Here is an 18,833-nt window from a genome sequence, read left to right on the forward strand (position 1 = left end):
TTTGCGTGTAGATATCTTGAGTATATCCCAACTTGTTCATTTCTGCCCAATAGAATTATCTCTAGCTATGTCAATTCTGAAAGAGCAAGAGACCATGCCTGGGAGTATACTTTTTTGACAATAAAATAGACACTACTTTACACCCTTCCCTGAAAAAAGGAAGTTTAGTAATCCATGGGAATATAGTTTCATGACCACAGAACAGATGTAACATTGTGCTACTACCGAAAAAGGAGGTGATCATGCCAGGGAGGATGGTTTCATGACAATAAAATGGACACTACTCCATGTTTCTTTCGTTTATTTTCTAGTAACTTCTATTTTCGTCTGTTCATCTATCTCCATCCATTCCAGTTCACACAGAAATAGATCCTAATTATCAATCTATGTACATATCTAACTATTTTCTTGGTTATCAATCAATCAATATTTTTTGAGCAAGCCTAGATTATTATAGCCTTGCACCCATGTGAAACACAATAGTATTCACCCGATTTTTATCTTTGTATGGGTGAATATATACCATCGACTTAAACCCCCGTGGAGAGCGATTTTCACAGAAATCTAGAAAATGGATCTAGAAATGAATTGCGTATTTATCTTTCTCTGTTCATAGTTATATATGTTCATCACAGGTTTGTTCATAATTCATTTCGCGGGGAATTCGTCGATCGATATCTGTTGGATGGCCACTATGTATGTATATATGTATGTATGTATGTATGTATCTATCTATCTACATATATATATATATATATATATATATATGCATGTGTGTATGTGTGTGTGTGTGTGTGTAAGTTTATGTGTCATGTTTGTTAAATACGTGTATTTGTGAAAAAGAGTTCATACTCACAATGAACATTTTATATACACGCAGGACGCAATAAATATTTCTATACTCTGTATACACGCACTCATTAGATATCAAAGTCACTGCTATATAAAAAAAAATAGACAATACATGGACCCATCAAATATATAATGACACAAATATAAAATGCAGACACGTATATATAAGACACACGTGTATATATATATATATATATATATATATATATATATATATATAGTCATCCACATACAGTATATATATATAATTGGCTATTAAAGCCAGATATAGCTTCTGTTGCTGGGTTCGGATCTATCATCATATAATGATTAGATCACTCTGACAGACGTTAAAAAGCATTTAAAATAAATGTTTAAATTTCAACAATATTTCTCGCGGTTAATGATAGCCTATTGGAAGCCAGAGATATAATATATATATATATATATATATATATATATATATATATATATATATATATATATATATATATATATATATATATGGAGTTGTCACAATTGTTAACATGCATATGTTAAGTAATCCTGAGAATCAGATTCGAGGACATTCGTGCATAACTATTACTTATGCCAAAGCGACATATTTGGCCCAAACATTTCCTTTAGCAATTTAACTGTCTCCGAGAATTCCAACTCATTTGTTTTCCTCGGTAGAATAAAATCTACATATTTGCTGGGTTTTTTTTTTGTTTGTTTTCGTTTTTAATTTTTTTAAATCAATTTTTTACCGTTTGGAGTAGGGGGCTACTGTCAGGAATATATGTTGCAGAGATATTATGAAGGAAGATGAGTAGCAAGATGTCTTTTCACATTACACTTAAACTTCTGTATGTCAGTACAGTTGGGAAAGCAGCATCCCGGAAGGGAGTTTCAAGGTCTAGCAGTTCTGTGAAAGAAACTGTTGAAGTAGAAGGCTTTCTTATATCCACGGATCTCTACTGTTTAGGGTTGGGATTTAGCTGCTTGTCGGGTTTGTCGAAGGTATTCACGTCGAGGTGGTACAAGTGCTTGTAGTTCGTCAGAGCATCCACCATTAAAATACTTGTAGAACAGGCAAAGGGATGCACCATTTCGTTGATGGGACAGAGGCTGGAGCCTAGATTACAGTTCAGGACCTATCATGTTGGTGTCTCTCTTTTGAACCCTGTCAAGAAGTGAGAGACAAGTAGCAGATACACCAGCCCAAATGTGGCAACAGTACTTCATACATGGGCGAATGGTGGCCTTGTAGAGGTACATGATATATTCAGGTATAAGTAACTTTCTAGCACGCTAAGGAGAATTCACCTTCTTCTCAGCAGCCTTGGTAATGTTCTCAATGTATCTGTTCCAATTCATGGTCCCTGCGAACGTTAGACCAGGAGTTTACAGGAAGTACTTTCAGGTAATGTGTTTTTGGCAATTGCAAAAAAAGGTTTCTTGTAGTTATTGAAGGAAACAAACTTAGTCTTGGCAGCATTGAATGTGACCATCCATTTTCTAACACAATTCCACTACTGATTGGAGGTCTTCCTCTAGTGTTTTTGCCATTTCCTTAGATATGTGTTCATTTGTTTTCTCCTCGTGCCTCTTATAGAGCGTGGTGTCATCAGCAAACATACCCATCTCAGAGACAATTTTATCATGGAGGTCATTTATGAATATTAGGAATAATAAAGGTCCCAGCCTTTGTACCTAGTTTTCTTAGTAATAGATTGACTTTTCTTGAGTTCGACCAGCTTTCACAGTCTTTTGAGAAAATATCCTCATAATGTTTATAATACGCTCCAAACGTTTTCTCTTTGTCTGGTACGTAGTTGGAAATTTCCAGCGAATTAAATATGGTGTTACTAGAATATGTAAAATTTCCTTCATTTGCCTGGTTGTTCTTTAATTTCTCCAGGGTTAAAATTTGAATTTAAAAATTTTTTTTCTTCATTTCTGCTCACCTTGACATTGCTTCTTTGTAATTCAGTTTAAAATTCCCTTTGCTTTTTTTGGAAATTTTTCATGATATTTCTCGTTCTCTAACTGCAGGAGTGCGAAACCTTCTTCCTGTTTTTCTAGTCTTTCATCTTGTATTTCTTTATATTTTTGCTGTCGTTCATCTTGTTTTTGCAACAATAAAGCAATCTGTTCATTTTTTTTTTATATTTTGCTGTGTTATCTGTTGTTCCTTTAATAATAAGGCAAACTGTTCATTTTGACGCTGCTGATTTCCTGCTGTGATTTGAATAATTGGGCTATGACTTTGGAGAACTCTTCCATGTTTAGATAATAATGTATATGCAACAATGAATATATTTTTAATTTGTGTAATCCACAAATATAATATAAGTTGAACAAAATGAAATTGATCTAACTTACGTCTTTTTTATTTCATCTTTGCTTTTGACACCCATAAATCCGCGATAATCAACTTTTAATATTATTTTATATTTTGTGAACAGAGTCTCGGTGAAATTTTCTTTTTACTCCCTGCAAGTATGAATTATTTCACTTTCAATACACAAAGAACGAGTTTTTATTACTTCTTTTTAGAAATTGTTGTTCTTTCTTTCTTTTTTCCTGAACTTCTGTTCGCGTATTTTAAGAACAACACTTCCGATTTGGATTTATTATCAGAGGTAAATTCGTCACTATAGAATTGAACAACCAAAAAAATAGATTTTTTAAAGTTCGTTGCATTTTAAAAGTTGACACAGTATTTGTACATATTTTAATTCCATGTATGTTTTAGTAGTCGAACCAGATTTAGGGTGCATTATTGCACATAATTTTTTTTTTTTCAATTTACAGTCATCGTTGTTAGTGTAACGACATATTTTAATTTTTTCTTAGTGAAAATCCCTTAACGCTTAATCGTCCTTTAACTACGTTTAAATATCATGAAGTTCTGAATCCTTCGTCGTTAAGGTTGGACTTTTTTTCGCACGCTTCATACTCCTTAATAATGTTTCTTCGTTCTGTCGTACCTCGTCGCCATTGTTGAAATTCGACTGAACACATGGAAATAAATAACTACAACATAAAAGCATAATGGAACAGATATATTAAGAGCAAAAAAGTATATACAATATTTACATAAAGTCCATTGGTATAGTCATGAGGCGGAGGCCGTCTCTGGGGAAGGTGTCAGCTGGGTAGTCGTCGACTCTCGATCTCGTCGTCTCGCTGAGTCTCTCGTTGGGTCTCTCCCGTCTTTACGGTATCAACCATATTTATATGATTTATATGGTTGACACTTCACGTATAGTAATTAGGTGGATCCTACCACAATAATGTCCTGTGTATCGCTTTATATATTTTTTTTAATTTTGAAAACGCAGGGAAGTGAAATTTGGTATATATATATATATATATATATATATATATATATATATATATATATATATATATATATATATATATATATATATATATATATATATATATACCCTGTGTATCGCTTTATATATTTTTTTTAATTTTGAAAACGCAGAGAAGTGAAATTTGGTATATATATATATATATATATATATATATATATATATATATATATATATATATCGCTAGATTCAGCCACTCTCATGAGTCGTGGACGACGAAGCACGTGTCAATGGAGAATTATATTTTAAAAATAATATATATGCCGCTCCCCATTTAAGGGAGTACCAGATTGGTCAATGGGAAAATTATTCCCAACAAGCATTTAGGTGGGGGTGCACTTCCGTATAAATACTTGAATTCATTCAAGAAAGTATCGCTAACAAAAACAAATAAACACACACACACACACACACACACACATATACATATATATATATATATATATATATATATATATATATATATATAAGGACTCGGACAGACATATGCATGGACTTGGAGTCTATATTCGAAACACCATCCCCCTGACTAGAGAAATAAAACTAGATTCAGAGGATCAGGCCTTTATGTGCTTCAGACTAAATATGCAACACAATATTAGCTACTTGTATTTTCTCTACCGCTCTCCCTCAAACCAAGACTGTACCCTAATAAACAAAGTCTCAGACAGGATAGATATAGCACTCTCCCTCGATACATATATTTTGTGACTTCAATGTCCACCACAGTAACTGGCTAGGATTCTCTAATCACACAGACGTAGCTGGTAGCGCAACACATAGCTTCTCTATATCCCATTCCCTATCTCAGTTGGTTACATTTCCGACACGTTTTCCAGACCAGCAAGATCAACATGCCTCACTTCTAGATCTCTTTCTGACAACGGTTCCCAATGACTGTACAACAAATGCCCACAGCCCACTCGGGAATGCTGATCACGCTGTGATAATGGTAGAAATCAGCCTAAATTCTCGCCCTAAAACTGAAGACCCACTACTCAAAACAACGAGGTATTACAAAAAGCTGATTGGGAAGCCATCAGGGAGCTCATCAGAGATGCCCCATGGCAAAATATCTTTACTCTTCCAGCGGAACAGTGTGCAAATGAGACCACTGAATGGTTCAAAACTGCTATTGAAGCACATGTTCCCGCACGGAAATTCTATAGCAAGCCCCACTCTCCTCAATGGTTTACTTCTGCTTGTGCAGCTGCCATATGTCAAAGGCAGCATGCGTTCCGCAGATTCAACCGACATAAGTCCAGCTCAAATAAACAGAAGTTTATAGAAGCTAGAAATAATTGTAAGAGAGTGATAGAGACAGTTAAGATAGATTACTCTGAAACCACCAGAAAGCGTATCGAAGCACAGAAATTAGGAACCCGGGATTTTTGGAAAATCTACAACAGTATAGTTAATAATGGACAGTCAACTATTCACCCACTAACAAACAATCATGAGGTTGCTTGCACGGCAACTGACAAGGCTAATCTGCTTGCCAGTCGGTTTGCCTCAAACTCCACACTGAACTCGGTACACCACTCACTCCCTGATTTTCCTCTGCGAACAGACGCCTCACTAGACGATTTGAAAATGACCCCTTCTCAGGTACATGCTATTATAAAAAACCTAGACACCTCAAAAGTATGTGGACCAGATTTCTATCCCGGCTGTGCTATTAAAAAAATGCTCTGCCGAGGTTGCTCCAGTTCTGTCCAAACTTTACAATAAATGCCTTAACGAATCTTATTTTCCCGACTGCTGGAAAACCGCCTCCGTGGTACCAGTCTTCAAGAATTCTGGTGAAAGAACTGACCCACTAAATTATCGCCCCATTATCCTCCTCCCGCTTTTCGCCAAAATATTTGAGTCCTTAGTTAATCAAGCCCTAGTCCAGCACCTAACAGCTGCTAAACTCCTGACTGACAAACAATATGGATTCAGGCAAGCCCGTTCAACAGCAGATATCTTAACTGTAGTTTCTGAACGTATATACCGTTCATTGGATAAAACAGGGGAGGGTAGAGCGGTGGCCCTTGATATATTTAAGGCGTTTGACGGGGTATGGCACGATGGTCTTCTAAGGAAAATTAGATCATATGGAATCACTGGAAGAATTCATAATGTAATTAAATCCTTCTTAAGTAATAGAAAAATCAAAGTTGTCCTCGACGGTCGTACATCCAAACAATATGACATAAATGCGGGAGTACCTCAGGGGTCTATCCTTGGACCTCTATTATTCCTGATATTCATAAATGACCTCCCTGATAAAATTGTTTCGGAGATGGGTATATTTGCCGATGACACCACTCTCTATAACAGATATGAGGGGAAAACAAATGAACACATATCCAAGGAAATAGCAGAAACACTAGAGGATGACCTCCAATCCATAGTGGAATGGGGACAAAAATGGTTGGTCACATTCAATGCTGCTAAGACTAAGCTTGTTTCCTTCAATAACTACAAGAAACCTTCTCTGTCACCAATAGCAATGGCCAAGAACACATTGCCTGAAAGTACTTCTTTTAAACTCCTCGGCCTAACGTTTACAGGGAATATGAACTGGAATAGATACATTGAGAGCATTTCCAAGGCTGCTGCAAGGAAGGTTGGCTCCCTCTACCGTGCTAGAAAACTACTTACGCCTGACAGTATCCTATACTTCTATAAAGCACCCATTCGCTCATATATGGAGAACTGTTGTCACATCTGGGTTGGTGCATCTGCTGCTTGTCTCTCGCTCCTGGACAGGGTTCAAAAGAGAGTCGCCCACCTGATAGGTCCTGAACTGTCATCTAGGCTTCACTCTGTCCCATCGACGAGATGTTGCATCCCTCTGCCTGTTCTACAAATACTTTAATGGTGAATGCTCTGACGAACTGCAAACACTTGTACCTCCCCGACGTAACTACCCCCGACAAACCCGACAAGCTACTAAGTCTCATATCTGCATATTTAACATGTGTTTTTTTTTTACAGAAATCGGGGAAAATAACAACTCTATAGTTAAATATTTAGAGATTTATAAAGAATCGGAATCGGCAATTGTATCGGAATCGGGAAAAATACTGGAATCGTCCCATCACTAATATATAAATATATATATATATATATATTTATATATATATATATATATATATTTATATATATATATATGTAATCTGTTTCAGAACATACATATATATATGCACATATATATATGTATGTATACACACAATTAGTGTGTATGTATATATATATATATATATATGTGTGTGTGTGTGTGTGTGTGTGTGTGTGTGTGTGTGTGTGTGTGTGTGTGTGTGTGTTTATCTGTATAAATTATGTATACGTTGATTGGTTGTGGATATGAGTCTGTTCGCGCATATCACTCTTTCCAATACATCGTTTTAAAAAGATTTCTTCCACTAATTTCGATTTACGCATTTACAGTGAAAATCTTTTTTCTTTTTTTTTTTTTTTTTACTGTTTTCTCTAATGTTTAAATTACATTTTCCGTTCCTCATTATCTTCTCCAATTTCTTTTTCTCTTTCATCTTTATTTCATTCATTTTTTTCCTTTTCTTTTGTTTTCGCCCCCATTTTGTATTCGATCGCCTCACTTCCATTCATCCGTCATCGTTTCCCCCCACCCACCCACCTTCGTTTCTCTTTTATTATTGTTTTGATCGTCCTCGTTTCTTTACTTAATCACTTACTCGTTTTCATGCAAGAACTTCAAATTGGTCAATAATAATCCTCCTTACGCTCGATGAAACGACCGCTGAAACATGAAAAGCGAACATTTTGAAACCACTCAATCAAGATGGCTGCCTTCTCGCCAATCACTCCTGCATCGTATTACGTCAACATTTATAGACGCTAGTTAGTCTCAGAAAAGGGTATCAGATCGTTGAAAAAGTTTATTGCTTGTGTGTAGAAACGGGTTTTTAAACGGTTGTAATTTATTTCGTATATATTGTTTTTACTTAAACATGTCAGCGTGATTAACTTGCACCTTTTGCTTTCAAATTATTAAAGCATCTCACATATTTTTCTACAATATTTTTTACTTATGTTGAACCGAAAACAGCCTGCTTTCGTCAACAGAAAAGAGTCGTCTTCCATCATGATAATGCTCGACCTACCACAGCACTACTGACCAAAGATTTCGCATATTCCCATGATCGAGCTCCCTCATATTTTCACTTATTTCAAGGATTACAATAACATTTGAATGGTCTTAGGTTGACACTATGAAAATAGATTGAACATAAGTTAGATAAATAGTTTACATAAAAACCTAAACATTTTTACAAGCGATGCATTTATAAACTCGTTGATAAATGGAATCAAGATATTAAGAGCAAAGTTTGTTATTATTATTAGTAAAGATTTTCTAAAAACACAGTTTTTCATTTTCAAGATGTAATTTTAAATCGGCAAACATTTTTGCAACGAGTTGATAGTTTTAATTAATTTTGTTTATTAATATTTTTGTATTATTACATTTCATAGTTATGAGTCACAAATTACCAAAAATTAAAGGCCACTAGAAGATGAGGGTTAATGATATTATCAGTTAGATTGATGAACAATACTACGAGTGTATTGGGATTAACGGGTGGAAATGTTAAGATTTGCTTACTTAATAAAACAGATGGATAAGTATTTGTTGACATTGAACTTGAAGACGACTATATTTTAGTCAACAGAGAAGCAGTCCTTGGTATTATGTTTCATACGTAGGAATTTCTTGAAATGAACCCATGTTCACTGAAGTACGATGCTATACACGTATTGATGGTAGATGGATGAGTTTTTGCTCTAATTATTTTATAGAAAAGAAAAAAAAGATTGTAGCTTAGTAGATCACTTACCATGGAAATAACAATAGAATAGAGAAAGGCTCAATTACGTTGACACACTGGTTCTCTTTAAGTCACCGAAGTTAAACAATGTTTAGATTTGTCAATACCAGATAAATGACCATTAAGGAATATCAGGCTCTGTATGTATGCAGTCAAACGGGTATGCATAATTGTTTAGGGAGATGAATAGTTCTAGTTCACTCTTACACAAAGTATACCACCTATTTGCATCCCGTTGATACTCTGGAGGATTATGTTGAAGTGTGTAGATGAAGTTCTTCAGTCGTAATATATCTAGGAAGGGGATCGGGTCTCTGTTGATAAAACAAAATCAGAGAAAGAGAGAGAGAGAGAGAGAAAGAGAGAGAGAAAGAGAGAAGGGGGAGAGTTGACCATGTTCGACATTATTCCCGTGATAGTGTCACAAAACACCTGTTCCCAATTTATCATAAGCCAGCGCGGAAGTAGTAAGGTCCAAAAAAACTGTCATCAGAATGTTCATGTCAGTGAGCAATCAAATCTAACCGTGACAAGAGAAATGATAGCAACGTCTCTTTTGTGAGAAAGGAACCGTTGGAAAGTGAAAAAGATTAATATTTTCTCTTGGCGGTATCCTTGGTAGAGTATCTTTAGAAAATCCACAGTCAAAATGAGATATGCTGAGATTCTTTGATCCGATTAAAATGTCCATTGTTATATGGGAAGGATTTCCCGCCATTTCTATTCCTTCTCAATTTCGAAACACGGAAAAGCAGTTAATAAATTTCGCGAAGCAGATAAGGCGAGGTTGTCGCATGGAACACTTACATAAATACTGCAGGTTAAATGAGGAGCGTTACTCTAGTTAAAGAAGAGAAAGTCAATATATGGTGGTGGTGATGATGATGATAGTGATGATGATGGTGGTGGTGGTGGTGATGACGACGACGACGTCGACGACGACGAGAAAGTAGAAGAGAACGGGTTTCTTCGATAAAACGCCTCAGAAGCTGATAAGAAAAGAAAGGCGGGGGTGAAAAAAAAAGGCGGGGCAAATATTGATAAAAATAAATTAACAAGAGAAAACGAACGCACTAATCTGTTACCTTAAGCAAACAATTTAAATAGGCTTCTTCTGGTCGCATATTTTTACTAGTATATTTAACAAACGAACATATGCTAAATTGCTCCCAAATGAGGAGATAACGTTTGAGATGGTGATTTATTGACGATTGAACATATCCTATACTAGTCCCTCATGGGAGGATGGTGTAATGATAACAAAACAAATACTACAATTCTCCCAAACATAAAAAAGATGATAATGCCTGGAAGGATAGTTTGACAACAAAACAGAAGAATATCCATGGGAGGAAATGATGCCTGTGAGGATTATATACTTACAATAGAAATCGTATTGGTCTACTTTCCTAAAAAACCAAAGGTAACCCCTGAGAAGGTGATGTCCTGACAGCAGAAAATGTATTACATAACACTGACACCAACAAAAAAGCAAATAGTAATGCCTGGGATGATGTTATCATGAGAACAAAACAGGTACAGCACTACCATCTCTGAATTGAGCATTAAAGGATCGTAAAGGTCTAGTTTCGGCTTGCTGTGAACAGATACTAATTAGTATTAGAATAGTATAAGGAATGACGATGGTGATGATGATGACAATTGTGGTGGTGGTGGTGGTGGTGGTGGTGGTGGTGGTGGTGGTGGTTATTATGATTATGATGATTGTGGTGGAGATGATGACGATGATTATAATTGTGATGATGATGATGATGATGATTATGATGGTGATGATGGTGATGATGGTGGTGATGATGATGATGATGATGATGATGATGATGATGATGATGATGATGATGATGATGATGATGATGATGCAGAATAATAAACAGAAAAAAGAAACAAATATGTATTTATAAAATAATGGGAAAAATTAATGTTTGAAAAGGAATAAAAGATAATGACGCACAAAAAACATACTTTAAAAGAAAAAAAAACTATCTATAGAAAGAAAGAAAGAAAGAAAGAAAGAAAAAGTTTAACAAAGCATAAATATATTTTCTAGTTGAATAAACTACACAAAAAAAAATCAAGGTAAATAGATAAGTGCAGTTGAAAAAAAAAAAAAAATGGTGGGGGCAGAGAAAACACAATTTATAAAATAAGGTCGATTGATTTTTCTTTCTTCTCCTTTCGCCATTGTACACGAGTAGCATATTGATCATTCGCCGAAACTTGTGTCGTGTCTTAGAAGACGAAGTCATAAACTTCCGGGTGACATGCGCAATGGAGAGCAAATCGGTGCGGAGAAAACACGGCGTTGCCATTAGACAATGACCGATCAGATTGCCTCACGTAATATCCCCATCTGTCAGATGCGGCGCTAAAGAAATACCAAAGGAGACAACAACAAAAAAAAAGGCGGATATGTTGAAATTGATATCCAAACATTACTAACGCTGTTCAATGCAAGACTATTGTACGCATTCAAAATAAGGATGGACTAAAAATTGTCTTGTCTTTAACATACGACCATTCAAACTACGCGTCCAACGATGAAAATACTATTTTAATCTTAAACGTGACAGATGAATGGGGATCCTATTTAATATTTAAAGATTACAGGCCAAAAACTATTCTATTTCGAACTAAACCATTAAACGGAGAGTATAGATATATCTATAATATAAAGCTGAACGTCTGTATGTGTGTGTGTGTGTGTGTGCGTGTGTGTGTGTGTGTGTGTGTGTGTGTGTGTGTGTGTGTGTGTGTGTGTGTGTGTCTGGTCACGAATAGGCTCCTACATAGTTGACAATTATAGAAAACTGATCACATATAATGATAGAAGATGTATCGAGACACAGGAATGAGTAGGTTTGATCTGGCATAATGATGATTCATTAAAATTGTGGGGTCTGCGTACGCGCCTAGTCCACAAAGTATGGAAATAAAAAATAAAAAAATAAAAAAACAAAAACGTTTACAAGTGTTTTTGATATAGATGTACATAATAATACTTTGATGGGTATGTTTTAGCTTAAATAGGGATGGTATAATAAAATTGTGGGGTCTGCGTTCACGCCTGGCCTCCATAGAAGGGAAATATGTCACAAAGTTTAATAAGGTTTTTAATATAGATCCACAGAATATTGTGATAAGTGTTTCAGTGTGAAATAGACACACACTTTAATAAATACTTTTCATATCTATCTGCGTAAGTATACTTTGATAATTATGTTTCAGTTTGAAGAAATATGGTATAATAAAATTATGGGGTGTTCGTTCGCGCCTGACCTCTATAGAATGGAAATATGTCACAATATAGATCCACAGAATATTGTGATAAGTGTTTCAGTGTGAACAGGTATGGTATAATAAATTATGGGGTTTATCTATTTTATTTTTACTTTCATCTTTGCTTTGGTTTTAATACCCCGAAATTCGAAGCTATCTCTTTACAACCCTTCCTTTTCATAACCTATCATACTTTCATAAATAAGAGTCCATTTTCTATAGGCTGTTTTTGAACCCAGTCAAAGACAGGTACTTTTGCCAGTGTATATATATATATATATATATATGTGTGTGTGTGTGTGTGTTGTGTGTGTGTGTGTGCATATATGTATATATATATAATTTGAATAAAATACGCATCAGATGCACTTCTTTTAATATACAGACATCTTTCTCCAAATTTACAACATGGCAAGGAAGAATAAAAGGAAAAAAGAAACAACACACTGAAGATGGAGTCTACCTCTGAAATATATTTGTGATAAATTTCAAAGAAGTAAAATATTTGTTTATTTTCTTAATATTACCTTGTGATTTGGTTTCAAGCACACTTGATGCGTATTTTAATTTAACCTCTACTTCACTTGATTCGCCTTCTATTCCTCTATAATTTTACCTGTTCATATTTAACTTTTAATTGAAGTATGCTAGTGTTTCCGTCAATTAAAAAAAAACTTCAAATCGAAAAGGCAAAAAGAAACTCCTCAGCAACAAATGAGCTTAAAACCAAATTTGCAAGGCTGTGTTGCAAAACGCAAGACAATGATTTCTGTAGAGAACAAAAAGCGCTGTTAGGACGTCGTCAGATACAATGAAGATCACGACTCTTCATATTGGTCGAAAATGATTTTTAGCGACGAAAGCAAATTCAATAGGCTAAGCAGTGATTGTAGGTAGTACGTTCGTCGAAGAAAGGACGCCGAATTTAATTCTAGGTGCATAGTTTCAATGCTGCACGTTGGAGAAGGTCAATTTTGGTTTTGGGTGTGGGGCGTTATTAGTGCCAAATATCCAGGGCCTATAGTTCGCTTGCAAAGTCGAATAAATTCGACCAAGTATATTCATATGTTGACTTCTACCCGTTTGGCCGCAAGTTGGATGATAATCCCATCTGCATAATGCTCCTATTCACACAGCTGGCAATGTTAAGAGGTTTCTTGAAGAGCAAGATATTTCGTGTTTGGATTGACCTGCACAATCTCCACACTTCAATCCTATCGAAAACGTATGGCATTACATCAAGTAACAGCTACGCAAAGATAAAATTTCAAATTTGGAAGAACTGTGGACAACAATTAAAGAGAAACGGGATGCCGTTTCACCAGAGTATTACCGCAGACTAATTCAAAACATGTCCAAAAGATTGCAGGTTGTCAAATTGCAGAAACGCTACTAAATATTGACTAGTCCATTGTGTTTCTGTTGTATTTGTGTTGAATAATGTTCTACAGTTACATTTAAATTAGAATTATCGATTGTGCCGAGTTTCAGTTTGCCTTCTAAATTTGAAGTTAATTTTTTTTTAAACTGACGTGAACACTGGGATACTTCAATCAAAAGTAAAATATGAACAGGTAAACTTATAGAGGAATAAAAGGCGAATCAAATAAGGTATGTTTAAACAGTTATATTCAATTTTACTTAAGTTTGCGGTTTTTGTAAAAATTACAAGTGCAAACTTTCTTTTGGCGCCACTGTATATATATATATATATATATATATATATATATATATATATATATATATATATATATATATATTATATTATATTATATTATATTGTATTATATTATGCTATATATATATTATATTATATTATGTTATATATATATATATATATATATATATATTAATGCTAGTAAAACTAAGCTGCCCCCCTTTAACAATTACAAGACGCCTTTCCAACCCACTATATCTATGATATATAGAACTCTACCTGAGAATTCTACATTCAAACTCCTCGGCCTAACATTTGCTGGCAATATGAACTGGAACAAATACATAAAGGACATTGCAAAGTCTGCTCCAAAGAAGGTGGATTCCCTCTATCGAGCTAGAAGACTACTCACGCCTGAGAGTATTCTATACCTTTACAAGGCCACCATTCGCCCATGCATGGAGTATTGTTGCCAAATCTGGGCTAATGCATCTACCACTAGTTTCTGCTTCTTAGTCCGAAAAAGAGTTGCCAATCTAATCGGTCCCACTTTATCAACTAAGCTCCAGTCCCTGTCTCATCGTCATAAAACTGTGCCTGTTTTACAGATATTTTAATGGAATGTGTTCTGATGAACTTGTTTCACTTGTACCCCCTCGACATACATATCCCCAACAAACCCGCTTAGCAATAAGATCTTACCCTTCATTGTTGTTGTCCCTAAATGGCAGAAAGCTTTATATTCTGATAGTTTCTTCCCTCGAACAGCTAGACATAGGAATTCTCTCTCTGCTGCCTGCTTCCCTGGCTATACTGATATGCAGAATTTTAAATGTAACACAATTATATATATATATATATATATATATATATATATATATATATAAGATGGAATGATAAAATTGTCGCCATAGAAAAGACATGATTCTATTTCCGTTGGATGAAAATCGTTTGTTTTTTTTGTTTCTTTTTGGGGGGTGCAGACCATCTACTAGTCGACCAGTTGTGTGCAAAGCCAAAGTGCGATATAAGCCTTCTATCATGTCTGTAAGTGACACAGTGTTCAACAAGCGAGATCGGAGATGCGCCGCGTTACAACCCATGCTCTCTAACGATCCAAGTTATGAAAACAATACATCACTGGATAGCCATAAATTACAGAGACGTTCCCAAAGTGATGAAAACAAAGTTTCCGACACGGGTTATGATCTTTGGTTTGGTTTCAAGTGAGGGTCACATCTTGCCACCTCGCATCCTTGAAATCGGCTGGAAAGTCAACACCAAAGTGTACCTGGATGTGTTAAAGAGTGTGATGATCCACGGGTGCAATCAGATGACCGCTGGTAGACCTAGGGTGTGGCAGCAGGACTCGGCGCCGGCCCACAAGTCCAAAGAGACGCAGGTTTGGCTGCAGAAGGAGTACTACGTATTTGTACCCTTCTCTCACTGGCAGCCATCCTCCCTCGACTTGAACCTGTTGGACAACTTCGTTTGATCATACGTCGAGAATATCACAAACGAGGCCTCCCACAACACTAAAGCCAGTCTGATCGCCGTCACCTGCCGAGTATTCACCGAGCTCCCGCCGGCTCTTGAAGAGAAGGCATCCTCCCAGTTCCAGGCCAATATCAAGTCGGTGATTGAGGCTGAAGGCAGCTACATTTAATAGATCAGCTCTACTACATCATCAAGTTACCTGAATTGATTTTTCATTCTGATTTACTTGATGCGATTGGTTTTATTTTAGGGTTACTATCAAAGTCCTTTTTATGATCCTTTAAAGTAAATCTTGGTTCGCTAGATATAACTATTTCCTATTGTGAGCTATACTTAATTTTTTTTTTAATTTTCTTTACCTGCCTTATTTATATCATCCAATTTATTTACTTTAGCTAATCTATACTTATTATTTTATTCCTTATATATATAAAGTCATTATAAATATAGAAGTCTAATTTATATGCGTTCATATTTTCATTCATGTCATCTTATTATTTTACTTTAGCCAATTTATACGTGTTCATTGTTTTGTCCGCAAGGATGATAAGATTTTTCTGTTTTCTTACTATTTTTGTTAATGTTATTAATTCTTCCAGTGGAATTATTTAAATACCATTTTCATTCATTTTAATATTTCTCACCAATTTCAACATGTAATCTTCAAAAGTCACAAACATTTTAATTTTGGTGTATTCTTAGGTGATTTTAGTACAATTTTGCATAGGGTAATTTTCAAGTTTGTTAAATAAATGCCATAGAATAGACGACATGAGTCCATTTCCAATTGATGAAAATCGTTTTCGTTTGTGTAAGCGTGTGTGTGTGTGTGTGTTTTAAGACCATTTAGTAGTTAGCCAGTTGTGTACAAAGTCAAAGAGCGATAGGAGCCTGCTATCATGTCTTAAAGTGACACAATGTTCAACGAGTGAGATCGGAGAGGCGCCACTGTACAGATCATGCTCACTAACGATTCAAGTTATGACAACATGACCATTGCCAGCACCCTTCAAATGCAACAGTCCGATGGCTTTAGCTGTTCTATATCATTTTCATTCTTATAATTCGTCCTCTCTTTCGGAAAAACAACTTTTATCTAATCGTTTCAATAAATACATACACGGTTTGTGCCAATTCCTTCGAAAAGACCATCGACAATTATTACATACGGGAAGTGAATAAGTGCAGCATTGATTAAAATAGCAGTTAAAAATGATTGTAATAACGCAAGTGTCAAAGAGATATATAAAGGAAAATTTACTAAATTAGACATTATGGATATATTCCTGTATATCAGCTATCGACCGAAACAATTTAACGTTTTAAAATGAACAAAAAAGGCGTGTCTATCGCTTGCAAAGAGGTGACTTTTAAAATATTACTGTATAAATATTTATAATATAATACTGCTCATGTCGTTATTGAGCACTATTGAGCACCATTTTATAAACACTACCGTTGCATTAGGTTAACATCAAGAAACAACAATGCAATTAGTTATATATATATATATATATATATATATATATATATATATATATATATATATATATGTGTATATATATATATATATATAGTGATCGTCACTTCTTGACCAAAGAAGATCATCTTTTCTTTGCTTTATTGTTGATTATTTATCCATTTCCATGTACTTAAAAAAAAAATATTTCTTTTTGTAATTTTATTTTATTCGTTTTATAATTTGTTTTCATTTAATTATTCATTTTATTTTATTTTATTTTTATTTGCATATATGCTCGTCAGTGTTTCCCTCCTGATTCCTGTGTGGTCGTATCTGGCTAGCTAGATCAGCTCCAGATAAAGTCATTTTACCGCATAAATCACAAACGTAGTTCAGCACAAAATGATTACTACAATACTATCTCATTGATTAATGTACATAACCCTTATCCCTGAGTAGCCTCCGGGCCTTGATAAGTGATGACCTCCATGTTAAAAAGAAAAGCCGCTGATAGTTCTGACAGATTTTTCCTCCGGATATTGCACTTAATTTTTGTATGATCATAATTTTTCTTCTCAAAGCTATCATAGCCGTGATAAACCATGGAGCACCATTTTTCACGATCACTGGAATCACTCTCCCATCTAAATACGTCAATACCGAGAACATTTAGACTATCCTTGATGTTGTCATTGAAGCGTTTCTTTGGTTTGTGTTGTGGGCGCTTTCCTTGTATAATTTCACCATAAAACAGACGCTTGGGTCATCTCTTATCATCAATCCTTAATAGATGTTCAGCCAACTTCATCTAATTATGTATAATCAACTTTTCGACGCATGGTATGTCAACTTACATGAGAACATCCGTATCAGGTGTAAAAGAGTTCCACCTGATGTCCAGAATGTGTTTAAGAAATTTCTGATGTACTCTCTCCATGACCTTTATGTGTCTACTATAAGTTGTCCAGATTTCAGAAGCGTCAAGTTAAAATGGTAAAATACAAGATTGATAGACATAAATGTTTGTAAGAAGAATTATGCCATGGTCAGACCATACTCGCTTCTCTAAACCACCAAAAGCCTTCGTGGCACGCTGTATCTTGTAGTTGACCTCAGCATCCAGGTTCCCGTCTCTGGTAAGAGTGCTACCCAAATACACGAACGTCTCAACCACAACAAGCCTCTGATTGTTGACAAGAATATTTGGTTCCACATACAAACTACCGGGTGGAAGTGTGAACATGACCGTAGTCTTTTTAAGGCTAATAATAAGCCCAAAAGATGTACGGGCCTGTGAAGACAAATTCATGATACTCTGCATATCTTCTTCACTATGGGCCACAAGATCAACGTCATCTTCATAGAGCAATTCACGTATCAGGTGCTGTAAGACCCTTGTAGAACCATGAAAACGTCGAAGATCGAAGGCTCTAGCTGTGGTGTCGGAACGCAAACAAACACCCAGAAAATATTCTTTAAAGGCATAGGAAAGCATTGTTGGAAAATAAATAGAAAAAAGTGTATGTGCTAGTATATCACCGTGCTTTTCGCCATTGTCAACTGAGATAGGTTCTGATAGACATCCATTTAAGCTTCAGCGAGCCTTCATATCAGTGCGGAGCTCCCTGAGTAACCGTAGAAATTGAGTATATAGAATATATGTATATATGTACGTATGCATAAGACCAATATATATATATATATATATATATATATATATATATAGTAAGTTATAAAATATATATTCCGCGTTTCATCCACTCTAGGACTTTTCAGGCTGAAGAGTCCTAGAATGGATGAAACGCGAAATATTTAGTGCAGCTTAATCGCCATATATATTTTTTAACTTACTAACTAGCTCTACCTAC

At 35.2% G+C, this 18,833-nt stretch overlaps 1 protein-coding gene across 1 annotated transcript; it reads right to left on the reverse strand.

The window, feature by feature from the left end:
* Positions 1–17,950: 17,950 nt before the first annotated feature.
* Positions 17,951–18,460, reverse strand: LOC145294199 (uncharacterized). Its single transcript, XM_080141309.1, has one exon. It carries the CDS (start codon positions 18,458–18,460, stop codon positions 17,951–17,953), a length of 510 nt encoding a protein of 169 aa, XP_079997435.1.
* Positions 18,461–18,833: the final 373 nt, after the last annotated feature.

The sequence above is a fragment of the Euprymna scolopes genome, chromosome 15 (assembly GCF_053919585.1).
Source record: "Euprymna scolopes isolate OS-2025 chromosome 15, ASM5391958v1, whole genome shotgun sequence".
In the NCBI taxonomy this organism is placed as follows: domain Eukaryota; kingdom Metazoa; phylum Mollusca; class Cephalopoda; order Sepiida; family Sepiolidae; genus Euprymna; species Euprymna scolopes.

Bases quoted from the DNA above. Each gene is read 5' to 3' on its own strand.
- LOC145294199 (XM_080141309.1), bottom strand. From the start codon at position 18,460: ATGCTTTCCTATGCCTTTAAAGAATATTTTCTGGGTGTTTGTTTGCGT.